Genomic DNA, 12,437 nt, shown 5'->3' with positions numbered 1-12,437 from the left:
ATTTTATGTTTTAGGTCAAAATATAACCACATAGGCCTAATGCAGAAATGAGAAGAGGGCCCATAAACAGTATTTGTGTGTGCGTGTGTGCGTGTGTGCGTGTGTGCGTGTGTGCGTGTGTGTGTGTGTGTGTGTGTGTGTGTGTGTGTGTGCGCGCGCGCGTGTGCGCGCGCGTGTGAAGAAAAATGCAGAACTAGCAGAACTAATTCTGACTTCACCGTGACTGTCAGAGGAACCTGAGGGCTGAGGGAGTGATTGTATTTGAACGCCTGTTATGTAATTAGGGAGCTTTTTTGACTATATGCAGCCCTAAATAGAGGGATTATGCTACAGTTTGGCAATTGCAATATTAAGATATCTTAAGGGTTTAAAAGAAACCCACACAGTACTGTTATGAAATCTGAATTTTACATTTGAATGTGCTGAGGAGGAGGTAGAGAGATCTCAGGCAGAGAGGATTTAAAAAAAGAAAAAGCGTACACAGGCCTGAAGAGGAATGAAAGGGACTTAACACATGCCTAGGAAAACAGTGCAGCCTCATTATGTAACAGTTTGTGTGAGCTGGTCTTAAAAAGCCCACATGGAAAGGTGAGTGTGAACCACCCTTGTTTGTGTGTTTTTGTCGTCCGAGTTGTGGAAGTCGGTGGCTGGTTCCCAGCAGATCTAGCAGGATTGTAGCTTTATCCTCATATCTGGATGTTAATCTTGTGTAGATTCCAGTTGCTGCTGCCGGGGAACATAGTGTGTGAAGCACTTACATCGTCACCTGCTCCTCGGGACACGAACACACAAACACACGGTTAAAGTCATAAGCTCCTTTGTGCACACAGAATGGCTTTATAGCTCATGCAGCCGTTGGCAGACTATGCTTCATTACATAAAAGTGATTGTGACAGTGGAGATACTTTTTCTCTACATCCGGTCAGAATTCCTTTTCTTATATATTACCATTGAATAGTTATGAAATCAATAACTGGACTGTGTTTGCACCATATTGGGAAATCTGTTTGCTGCAGTTCTGATGTTACTGTCATTGGCAAACTGTTTGACCTGTTCATGTCAGAATATGAGTCACATATATGAGGAGGAAGAGATGCATTTGGAGAAATTTGAGTTTCCTCCATGCAGCTGTAGATTTGAATCCTGCCAGTTGAGAGTCTGCCATCACAAACTGAGCTGTAGCACTGAACACTTTGCATAGATCATTTTAAGCAGTCAAACATAAACCTGGCTTTATCAGCAGCATGCTAGAGGAAACTAAACTGGAGGAAAACAGTGGACCCAGAATCAATGATGAGTATAGGCCTATATATATTTGACTGTATAGAGAGAGAAAACTGAGACAGAATGGTAAAAAAAGACTCATATTAGTTCCACAAAGAGAAATGTTCACAATTTCCTCTTTTGAAGAATTATGACTCAGCAGAGGAGGAAGTGAGCAGACTGCTACTTCCCATCTAACCCAGATCAAACTCCATCTTCCGCATGGACATAATAACCTCAGCTCTTTGACCTCGAGGTGTGTGAAGTGGTGGCCCCTCCTCTCCGTCATCACGGGAACAGCCGTCCTCTGTTCAGTTTAACGGACCTCAGATGTCGCCGCTGGCAGTCGGTGTGTGCTGCAGGTTTGTAATCTTTACAGCCGGCTGTGGGTGTGAGCTGGGCGGGGCCACACGAGTCCATCAACATCGCTGATTGGATGTTTTTGTTTTAATAGAGGCGGGGCGAGTTCTGCAGTTGGCCGAACAGCGAATCAATCAATGTGATTATGCTGCGTTCAAGGACTCCTCGTATTATTGTACAGTCAAAAAAGAGTGCATTTAAGGGGAAAATTGTGTGGTGTTGAGTAATTTAACATAATATATTTACTCAAGTATTGTTTTGTAGCCTACATTTAGCCCACTCTTCCACTCTTCCATTATTCTACTTTATAGGCCTACCTGCCTTATTGCAGTATTAGGCTACTACAGGTAGTCCACTGTTTTATCACCTCAAATTCAGATAAATGCGTCAGAAAGAGTTGCTAGTTCAATTATAAAAAGTGATGTTAATATCTGGAATAACCCTCTGAGTGAGAGATTATTTCAAACCCATGCCTTTGTGTACCCAACGTATCACACGTTTATTTGGAGTAGCTTTTGCAAAATGTTAGAAGCAGAGGTAGGCCTGTAATGGTGTTGAGTATGGCAGCTGTTGTTATTTCTTGGTAGACCTATCTACAGATCCCTCAGTGGACTTTAAGTTGTGACTTTTTAGTGATTTTTTGAGGCCACAGCCATGGGCGGTTCTGTTTTTTTTCATCTTAGTCTATTTTTCACTTGGGTTTAATGTTCCCCTCTGACAAAACAACTGGCCCCAGTTTAGTGGTCTAGAATCGCCACTGCCGACAGCTGCCTGCAAGAACGCTTCCAAATGTGATGCCAATATTTCCTACAGCCCCTGAATGCATCAGTACCTCTTGGAGTTTACTGTCTGAGCGCTCCGTCAACGTGATCGTGTGTCTCTTTCAGAGCAGCGGTGTGGCTCCTATGCTTCACTCACACTCTCCTCACACAGGATGTAGCTGCAGAGACAGAGCACGGACACACACACACACACACACACACACATACACGGCGGGTTTACACTCTGCGATGTGACGAACACCGGGGTGAGCCAGACATGACCGCCGCAGCGGAGGAGAAGCAGACAGGAGGAGTCCGGCTGAGGCAGCTCACCGCGGGCAGGTCTTGACGGAGCTGCTCCCGCTGACCTTAGGGGCTCCCTGCACCGCTGCAGAACCGCACAGTTTACCAGACACTGGAAAAAACTCAACATAGCCGAAATACTCCACAGACCGTCGGTGAACCTTTTGAAAGAGATAATGGCGAGCCAGGGCGACTGCTCCGTGAAGGTTGCGTTGAGGTAAGTCTGCGGCGTCTGTTTGCTAGAAATCTGCCGACCTTAGCAGACCACATTGTGTCTGTGCCTGCTGGCGATCAATTAAATGCATCCCTTCACACCTATATTCTTTCATGCATGCCCCTGCTTTAATCATGCTGTATATCCGGAACAGAGAAGAGTAATACACCTTGTTTTGTAATACATGGGTGGTGGTGCTCTGCACAGTATTGATAAGGCAAACCGCGATATCTGCATATGATGATGTTTGCATGTATGGAGGGGGCATAAGTTCTCCACAGCACGAGTCCATTGTGTGTGTGTGTGTGAGAAGAACTCAGTGTGTGACACAGGGTGAAGTGACAAGGACAGCTGCAGCCAGGTGCAGGGAGGAGAATGGGCGTTTCTCCCCAAAACCAATGTTAGTATTATTTATTCTCACATGCATTTACATGCAGTCTCACCATAACCTACCAATGTTAAGTGAACTTCTTATATGTATGGCTGAATCACCTTTTTCAGAGCATTTTGCCTTTTTTTAAAATCCTGCTTCTGCAGAAGAGTAGGCACAAAGACATGCTCTCCTTCAGAGCTGTGTCATTCACTGCCTTTGTTGAAAATGCACCCAAAAAGCTCAGGCAAGCAGAACAGAAGCTTTTGGATCCACATCAGGAGATATTTAGCAGCCCATCGATTATGTGTGCCAAGACTCAAAGCTGATTTAAAGAGATCATAGAAATGTGCATGTGCTGGCTCTGGATGCTGCTGAAACTGGAAAGCATGGCTGTGGTGTGAGTGTGATGGAGGCTGCGCCTGTATTCATGCCCATTTAGCAGATTGTGATGCTGAGGGGCTTGTCCAGACCCTCCCAGACTCCGTCACATGAGCTGGTCCCACTTGGTCACACTATGGGGTCCTTTACAAGTAGATGTTGTTATAAGCACAATATTGTACACATGAATGGTCAAAACTGTAGCAGTGAAATTTAAATACTCATCATTCAGGCCCGCCGTGGCTTCAACTTATTGGGGGTTGAGGGTTGGGGGTCGGCTCTGTGTGGCAGCAGCCTTTTAACATGAACCTTCCAACCGATGGCCCCGTTTCCCCCGGGGGAGAATTTAAGAGTCACTTGTCAATCAGTCGCTGAGTAGTGAATCTCCTTTGTGACTGTGCACAGCGGCAAACTGTAACAGGAAGTGGGGTGGGTGGTGCTGACAAAAAAAGCAAAGAGAAAAGGTGAAAAGAGGGTTAGAGAGAGACAGCTGGTGCCTGCTGCTCAGCTGAAGTTATTGATTTAAAGTCTGGGACGCTGCAGAGAGGCTTGTTGACAGAGTGTAAGTGAATGAGTGAAGGTGACAAATGTATCTATGAACATTTAAACATGGGCCTGCGTCTTCAACTGTTTCTATCTTATTTAGCGATGCTAGACGATCCTCAGTGTGTACGAGCATATTTTCATCGCTATCATCCACTAAACCCACATTTATGTATGTGGCAGAAGGATGTCCACCAATGAATCAGGTTCTGCTCCAGGTTTTTTTCTTGCTGCTTTTGTCAAGTGCTTTCTCATTGGTTGGTTAAAGAGGACATATTCTCCCCCTCCTCCACCTTTTCAAACAGTCCCCTGTGGTCTAAATGAAACATCTGTGCTGTGCTTTTATCAAAATATAACATGAATCAAGCACCAGAGGAGGTTTGTGACCCTGTATAAACCAGCTCTCTCAGAACGCTCCGTTTTGGTGTGTGTGTCTCTTTAAATGCAATGACCCCCCCCCCCCCCCCGAGTTTTCCCCGTAGACATCATTCCTCTGTAGAGAGAATAAAAATGGTGGACCTGCGCAAAAGTTTTGCTCTAGGCTGGGGGTGGAGTCCATGGGTGGAGATATCAGGGATTTTTTTTTTTTACCAGAATCCCACTGTGACAGCATTTTTCTCTGTGTTGTAAGACTTATGCAGACCACAAACAAAAGACTGGATGTGTTTATTTCACATTTTGTGGGTCAGTAGACATTCAAGTTACCCAAATATATGTTTAAAAACACTGAACAAGTGGATTTTTATAATATGTCCCCTTTAATGTTGGATCCCCATTTTCATTCACAAGAGTAACTTTAAATCACTTCAGACAGAACTAGGGGTGGGTAAACCAGGGTATCTCAAAATACAATACGCAAATTGGCCCATGTTAAAGGTAATATCATGATACAGTGATACTTTGATAACTGAAGTGGCACACCAATCATATGACGATACATTGATATCTGATCAGTGGAAGATGACAAAATAACCCTTAAAAGCAAAAGTGTGGGAATACTCTATTATTCACTGCATATTGGTAAAAGTTTCACCTTTTCCAACTTTCTTTCACATCTGTCTTTTTCTTCTTTATCCCAGCGTCAGACTCTTCTTTGGCTAATTAACTTCCATTCATGTTACCATCAATCATAAGCACCACTGGACATCTGTAACAAGTTGTTTAAAAAAAAAAAAAGGAATCCATATTTGGCACCAGCGATTAAATAAATGTAAACCACGAGTAAGGACGATATTGCCATTGATCATTGAGCTGTTCTTTTTCTTTTAAAGGGTTTAATACATCTCTACGCCCATTTTATCATGTCTGATCTGTGTGTGGATTTACATGCCCTCTTGAGTGCCACCAAGAGAGTCTGTAATTTTGACAGGAAATGGGAAGCCCATAAATAAACACACAGTGAGGAATAACTTCCTGCTGTATAAGCGACGGTTTTCCCAACGACCCCTTTACATCTTTTTTTTCTCTCTCTCCCGTATTCCCTGAGAAAGTCGGCCGCTGATAAGAGAGGATGGTGTTTAATTGCTCCCATGTTGTGCAGCCCCGCAGGCAGACCCCAGCTCATAGTTTGTGGGTGCATGTGAGTATGTATTTAGAGGGCAATGGGGTTATTGTGAGGGCTGAGAAATACACACACACACACACACACACACACACACACACACACACACACACACACACACACACACACACACACACACACACACACACACACACACACACACACACACACACACACACACACACATGTAGTCTATGTCGCCGGCATCCACTTCCTGAATGTCTGCAGAGCCTTCCCTAAACAATGTCCATATAACAAGTGACATGACCTACAAGCCTGCTTTTGGACCAAGGGAAAACACACGTACACACACACAAGCAGGCAAACACACACACACACACACACACACACACACACACACACACACTGCATTGCAGTAAAGTTAAACGTGTAAAGTAACTCCCTGCTAAGTGGCAATCATTAAATTGTGTCTGTCTTGGCTGTTTCTTTTTTATACATCTGCACTCACTTAAAAGATAAGCTCAGTCTGATGACACGCTATAAGAAGGAGAAGACTCCTACATTTTCTCCAACTCACACATTTGAACCCCCGCACACACTCTTCATCTCGGAAAGACATACGTGCAGTTTCACTTCCTCCTCCTCCTTTTGTCAGTCTAATGTTGAGTGCTGAGTTTTCCCCCAGATTAAAAGGCTTTACATTAGGTTGTGCTTCTATAAATGTCTATAACTCAGCTTTTGTGTGTGCTCATTAAGCAGGTGTAACTTGAGAGTTATGTGTTTCCATTTGCGTATCGATCCTTCTTCTGCTGTTTTTTTCTTTCTGCAGCTTTGCCACTTACTCATTTCAGACCGACCCGCAACTCTTGACGTCCAACAAAGTGCAAAATCAGCCTCCACATCAGTGCACAACCACAGGCACAAAGATAGAGCTGTGTGACCCTGTGACTGCTGCCTGATGTCTCATCTATAACAGACTCATCCGAGAGGCTTTCCCCTCGCTCCGATTTGATCTCTTTGCCCATAAGAATCAGCTGATCTTGTGCAAATGGAGCACAAAATAATCTGTGTTCTTCCTGACCTGAAACATGAATAAATGTGGTGTGTTTTGGACCGTTATGACGCAGACTGTTTTGGCTCAAAGGCAATGGGAGCTCAGCTGAGAAAAACATTATCTTCTATCTCTCTGCTCAACGTGTCAGAAATACAACTTTGCAGAAAACACAAAAAAGTTTTTCATAAGTCATGTGTAACAGGACTGCAGACTTTTGCCACCTCATGACTAAATCACCGGCTTCAAAACAAACCAGAAGCAGCAGAATACGACTGCGGAAGGCCCCCCCCCCCCCTCACAGCTGGTACACAAAGGCTTTATTTGGGAGGTTTTTAAAAAAAAAAAAAGCTTTTTGTTGTTGGACGTATGTCCTGTGTCGGCTACCAGTCTCGCCTGTTTCCTGTAACAGTTTGCCACACAGGCTCTGTCTGGGTTACACACCTCCCCGGGGGGGTTGCCTTTTAAAAATGGCTGGTGGTGAAATTGTGTGTTTATGTTTGTCTTAGTGAGCATGCGATCGTCCTACAGTCGTACTGGTCACAGGTTAGTGCTGTATTTAATCTCCCCATGGGTGCATTCTTACACTTAGTCCCAACCCTCAGCCCCCAGCTGTAGTGAAAAGTGAAAGCTGTTTGACTTTGTTGATACGACTCGGCACTGAAGTTGCTTCTAATCAGTGATTTTTAGCCTGAACCAAAGGAAGAGGAGCAGGAAAAACCAGACCGAGCACACGCCCAAATTGCCTGTCCACAGCCTGGGCATCACTTCCTCCAAACACCGGCCTGCTAGTCACATGCTTTCTCTTCTTGTTCTTCTAGCCTCTTTCATCTAACACTTGTACGTGAATGTCTTTTGTGGCAGCAGTGTTCAAGAAGCTGTCTCTCCAGAACTGCTTAGTAACAGGAACATTATGGGTCCATGTTTGACCTCATAACATATTGATGTAAGTTACATTCATTATTAAGAGTAAATGATCGATGCAGTAATATATTGTCATCATGTGATATGATTATTGTGTCACTGGTGCCAAACGTCGTTATTTCAATAAAAACAAATATGGTGCTCTAATCAGATTCCCCTTGCAATTTGACTCACTGCGTCCCTACTTTCTGAGCCCTCACAGTGGCACTTATGACAGGAATTATGGTAACTTGACTAGGAGGTCAATTGGCCATTGACATTGAAGTAGACATCATGAATAAAAAAGAAGAAGAAGATATAATGTTGGACAGCGGTGATAAGAAGTTAAAGGATGAAGTGTGATAAGAAGTCAAACTAACACCAAAGTGGAGTGAATAAATCAACATGAAGGAATCCTGCACTTTCAAATTCTTCATATAATCAGATCTCATTAGAGGTGGGAAAAAATATCGAGATTCTTATCTTCTGAGATTTTAAAGAGATTAATAACTTCCAAAAAATTTTTGGGGGGCTAATTAGTCACTCCCTGCTAAGTGCTAAGGCTAGCTTTTTTAACCCAGAGGAATGCCAAATGGGGCAGCAAGAAATTCAGCCAGTCTCACAAATGACTTGAGTAGATCCTGAATTATGAACTTATTCAGAAATAGACTTTGAAACAATGGATCCATAAATCCAGAATCGTTTTGAATTGAAAATAGATTCTGAATTGAATCGTGACCCCAAGAATCGAAATATCGTGAGACACCCAACGATTCCCAGGCCGAGATCTCATGACATGTTATGATTGTTTTGCAATATAGAAATCGTATCGTATTGAATGTTACCCTTCCATTCCCCCTCTATAGGCATGATGTTGTTGTTTTCCAGAGTAACACCAGGTGTTTAGTTCAGGGCTTGCTAGTACACGTTGCATAATCACGCTTACAATCAGATCGTGGCCAAGGAGGTGAAAAGGTCTGCTGGACAAAGAAGTGACTGAGGTTGCCGGGCTACACTTCTTAATCCTGGTTATACCAACAACACATCATCCCCTCTTAATGATACATCTGATGGCAGGTGTACAATAGAGCCATTCAGAATCAGGATAGTGGTGCTGGTTATATAGATCACAGGATGGAATAGATGCCCCATAACTTTAGAATGTATAAACAAATACAATCGAAATATTAGGGACATGGCATGGGCTTTGTGTAACTGTTCAGTTGATGAACTTCTCCCTGGAAAGTGAAACAACCTCCCAAATGTTGTTGCTGCTGTTGCAGAATGACTTCCTGAGAGGCTGTCGCTGTACTATCCACACTTCCTGTTCACTTCCTGCTTTGTCATCTGCTGATGAGCTTGCTGACATGATTCAGTTAATACTGAATCATCAGTGAGTCTATAAAACAGAGAGAAAATGCGTCCTCTGAATTAAATCCTTCAAATATGGTATATCTTTTTGTGTTCTGCGGCCTGACCCAAAAATGTATATCCACATTGATCCGGTTTGCTAACTAAGTAACGGCACGTCATCTCAGACTGCCCTCTAAATGCTTGCCTCATCCTTTTTATTTTCTCTTGCTCAAGCTTGTCTGCACTGTGAGCAAAATAAAGCGTGAAACTGTGACCAAAAAAGCTGGAATTTCACCAGCTCTCTCTCTCTCCCCCTCTACTCCTTCCTCTTCTGTTCGCCCACTCCTGCACGTGCACACACACACAGAAACATACAATCCTGTGTTTATTTGCCATCATCCAGAAAGAAATGAAAGGCTCTTCAGTCTGAACATTTGCATTTATTCTGTAATCGGGGCTTCATCATAAGTCAGCTGGAGCTGGCCTCTAAACAGTTCTTTTTTTTCATAATCAGTCGCGCTGCTGGGACTTAAAAAAAATGTTTTTTTTTGATCACAGCAATGTTAAATTTTCACATTCTTTAGCTTTATTGAGAGTTTAAAACATGTCTGTGGTCGGCATATTTTTTATGAGTTACATAGCCAACTTGTTTGTGTTGACATTGTTGTGGTCACTTAGAAATCACTGTGTGAGGGGGGGGGGGGGGTGAGGCCCTTTTAAACAGCACCACTCGGTCGAGCGTGGACAGAGGACACGCTGTGAATGAGTCTGATGTCACTGCAGGTCTTTGTGCTCTCTGCTGAGTTTGCACTCACGCACCAAAAAAGATAAAGACACACTTAGCAAGGGCAGAGAATTGGAGGGTAAAATGGGGGATGAAGAAAAGGCGATATTTTTCAGTGAGCACGGTTGACGAGAAAAAAGAGAAAGCGCTTTGTAGAGTCCATTTCAGACGTCTGCTTTGTTTTTATAAACTGCTCTCCCACTTCAGAAAGGAGCAAAGCTTCCTGCAATTCAATTCAACACAACAAAAACAAGTCAAATCAAAGAGGAAAAGAGACAGAGGAGAGTGAGGGTGGGGTTGCGGGTGTCCGGCGGCAGACTGGGGAAAAAGGAGCAAGTGTGTCGTCTTTTGTCAAAAGGACCACTGTAGCGTGCAAATATGAGCTCCTAGCCAAACATGCAATGACTGTGTGTGTGTGTATGTGTGTATGAGCCTGTGTGTTTGTGTACGTCTGAGCGTTGCGTGTATGAATAATTCGGGCACAGCTGCACGTGGCCGCCATATTCCCGTGGAGGGAGGAGGAGGCAGAGAGATGGAGCCCTCAGGTGTTGTGTCTAGACTTTATAGAGTTGATGTTGAATCTTCTTTCTAAGCATTATAAAATTACATTGTCTCTGCTTTTTTTAAAATCCACAAACCAGAAATAAAAGATGACCTGCCAGTAAAATGAGTAATAAAGAGTGGGGGGGAGAAAGAACCCGTCTTCCTGTGTCTCTATTTTATTTATCGCTTTATGTCTTTGATTCCTTTTTTAATCCATCTTTCCCTCACTGTATCAAGTCATTTTAAAAGGTCTAATCGAGCTATAACAGTGACTGGACTTGTACTGACTGACAGCACAAACACACAAGAGACAAGTGCACACATTTTCAATTCTCCCCATCTTTTGTCTTGTCCATAATGTGTGCACTTCCTGTTCTGCCTGAATCCAATTTTGTCAACCTCGAAGGGCATGCAAGACTGAATACATTTCCCTTAAATTGAATTCAGGAGGATAAACATTGAAAATATGAATAAATCCACTTCAGATGGACACTTTAAGAAACAGAGCACAGTTAAGCTCTGCCACAGAATCACAGGCCGTCTTACAGCGCCCAGTGCTTCAGGAATCGATTTAAGATGTGAGGGAAATACTGTATGTCCAACTCGTGGTGTAAAGACTTTTTAAGACTATAAGTTGAACCGGATTCGTCAGGTTTTGCCCCCTCGTTAAATTATATTTGAATGGCCACCACAAGAGCCACAATCTACACATCCATCAGACCACCGCCAAAACAATATTTACGGACTTTTGACTTATCATTTGAAGATTTACTGTACCCTCCTCCTGACCATAATATTCAAACCAAAAAAACAGTCCTGCTGCACTGGCAGCGATCCAAATGAAAGATTTAAACATCCTGTTCCGCTGACCTTTCAATGACAACTCACTTGGCCATTTAAAAACCTTGACTCACTGTTTAAAGCTTATTGTAGCCAATGAAAGCCTGAGTTAAAAGGAGGTGCCTGCGCCCTGTTCTGACGTTTCTATATCCGGCCAATTTCACCCGACTGTGTTGAGGACTGACGTTTCTGAACACATGGATATACTGCTTTAATCAATACTTCGGGGTGATTTATTCATACACACACACTAAGGAGATTGATTTAAAGTATGACTGGTTTTCAGAACTGCATTAAAGGTATTAATAAGTTATACCAAGAGAGCCACTGAGTTTAGATATATCTGGAGAAATCAGGTAAATCTTTGGAACATTAGACATTGAACATCCACATATAGCTGGAATAGCTATTGCTCGAAAAACACGAGAAGACTAGATCATACATTTAAACAGTGGTGTTCTTTTCAAACCACTATCAACATTAACCAGTCCTTGAAAACATAGAAGAGTTTGATTTACCTACTCAAGGCAGACTTTGGAGCAAACCTGGTTTGACCCTTTGAGCCCCAATTTGTTACAAATCGGCTCCTATTTGTAACAAAGCTCACACAAACGTCAGCGGTTTAAGTGTTTTTATTTTTTGCCATTAACTCAATCAAAAAGTCAGAAAAAATATATAAATCTGAAAGATCAGTAATTGAATGTGTGTATGGATGAGTGTAACAGTGTGTGTCTGTGTGTTCAGGTAGGGAGCTGGTGTGTTTGTTGGCAGTCACATCTTGTGAATGAGAAAGGCCAGATTATCTGATGGTTCCACAGATTATTTTGCCAGATTCTACTGTGTTGTGATATGTGTTATGATTTTATCCTCCCCAATCTGCTTGACGAATCGAGCCGCCCCCGATTTGAAATCGTAAATGTTAAACGTGTTCAGTATTTATGATCAGATATCCTGTTTTATGGGGAAACACAGAGGACGGCCGAGCACGGACTCTGTGAATTGTAACGTTGGAACAGAACAATAGCCAGGTGTGCTTCATTAGCCTAACGACCCCTCGCTCCACTCATGATCTGCAGGCCACATAGAAACACGGGGTTAGTAACAAACTACACACCAGTCAGGGTGACCTCGTGGTTGTCACATACTCAACACAATACATTTATCTTGTTTTCCCGGCTTTCTTCTACACATTCATGCTATTCAACTTGTGGCTCAGAGCCTTGTGCGGGAAGTGTGGTGGATGTGC

General features: G+C 43.1%; 1 protein-coding gene across 3 annotated transcripts in view; it reads left to right on the top strand.

The window, feature by feature from the left end:
• The first annotated feature begins 2,491 nt into the window (after positions 1–2,491).
• Positions 2,492–12,437, top strand: part of kif21b (kinesin family member 21B) — a 69,379-nt gene continuing 59,433 nt past the window's right edge. For all 3 annotated transcript variants that reach the window (XM_061042042.1, XM_061042041.1, XM_061042040.1), the window contains exon 1: positions 2,492–2,904. In XM_061042042.1, coding sequence (XP_060898025.1) covers positions 2,864–2,904 — 41 coding nt within the window. In that variant the 5' untranslated portion in view covers positions 2,492–2,863. The remainder of the gene's footprint in view (positions 2,905–12,437) is intronic.

The sequence above is a fragment of the Labrus mixtus genome, chromosome 7 (genome assembly GCF_963584025.1).
Source record: "Labrus mixtus chromosome 7, fLabMix1.1, whole genome shotgun sequence".
Taxonomy (NCBI): domain Eukaryota; kingdom Metazoa; phylum Chordata; class Actinopteri; order Labriformes; family Labridae; genus Labrus; species Labrus mixtus.
The sequence above is the reverse complement of the archived record's forward strand: the minus strand, read 5'-3'. Positions and strand labels throughout refer to the sequence as shown.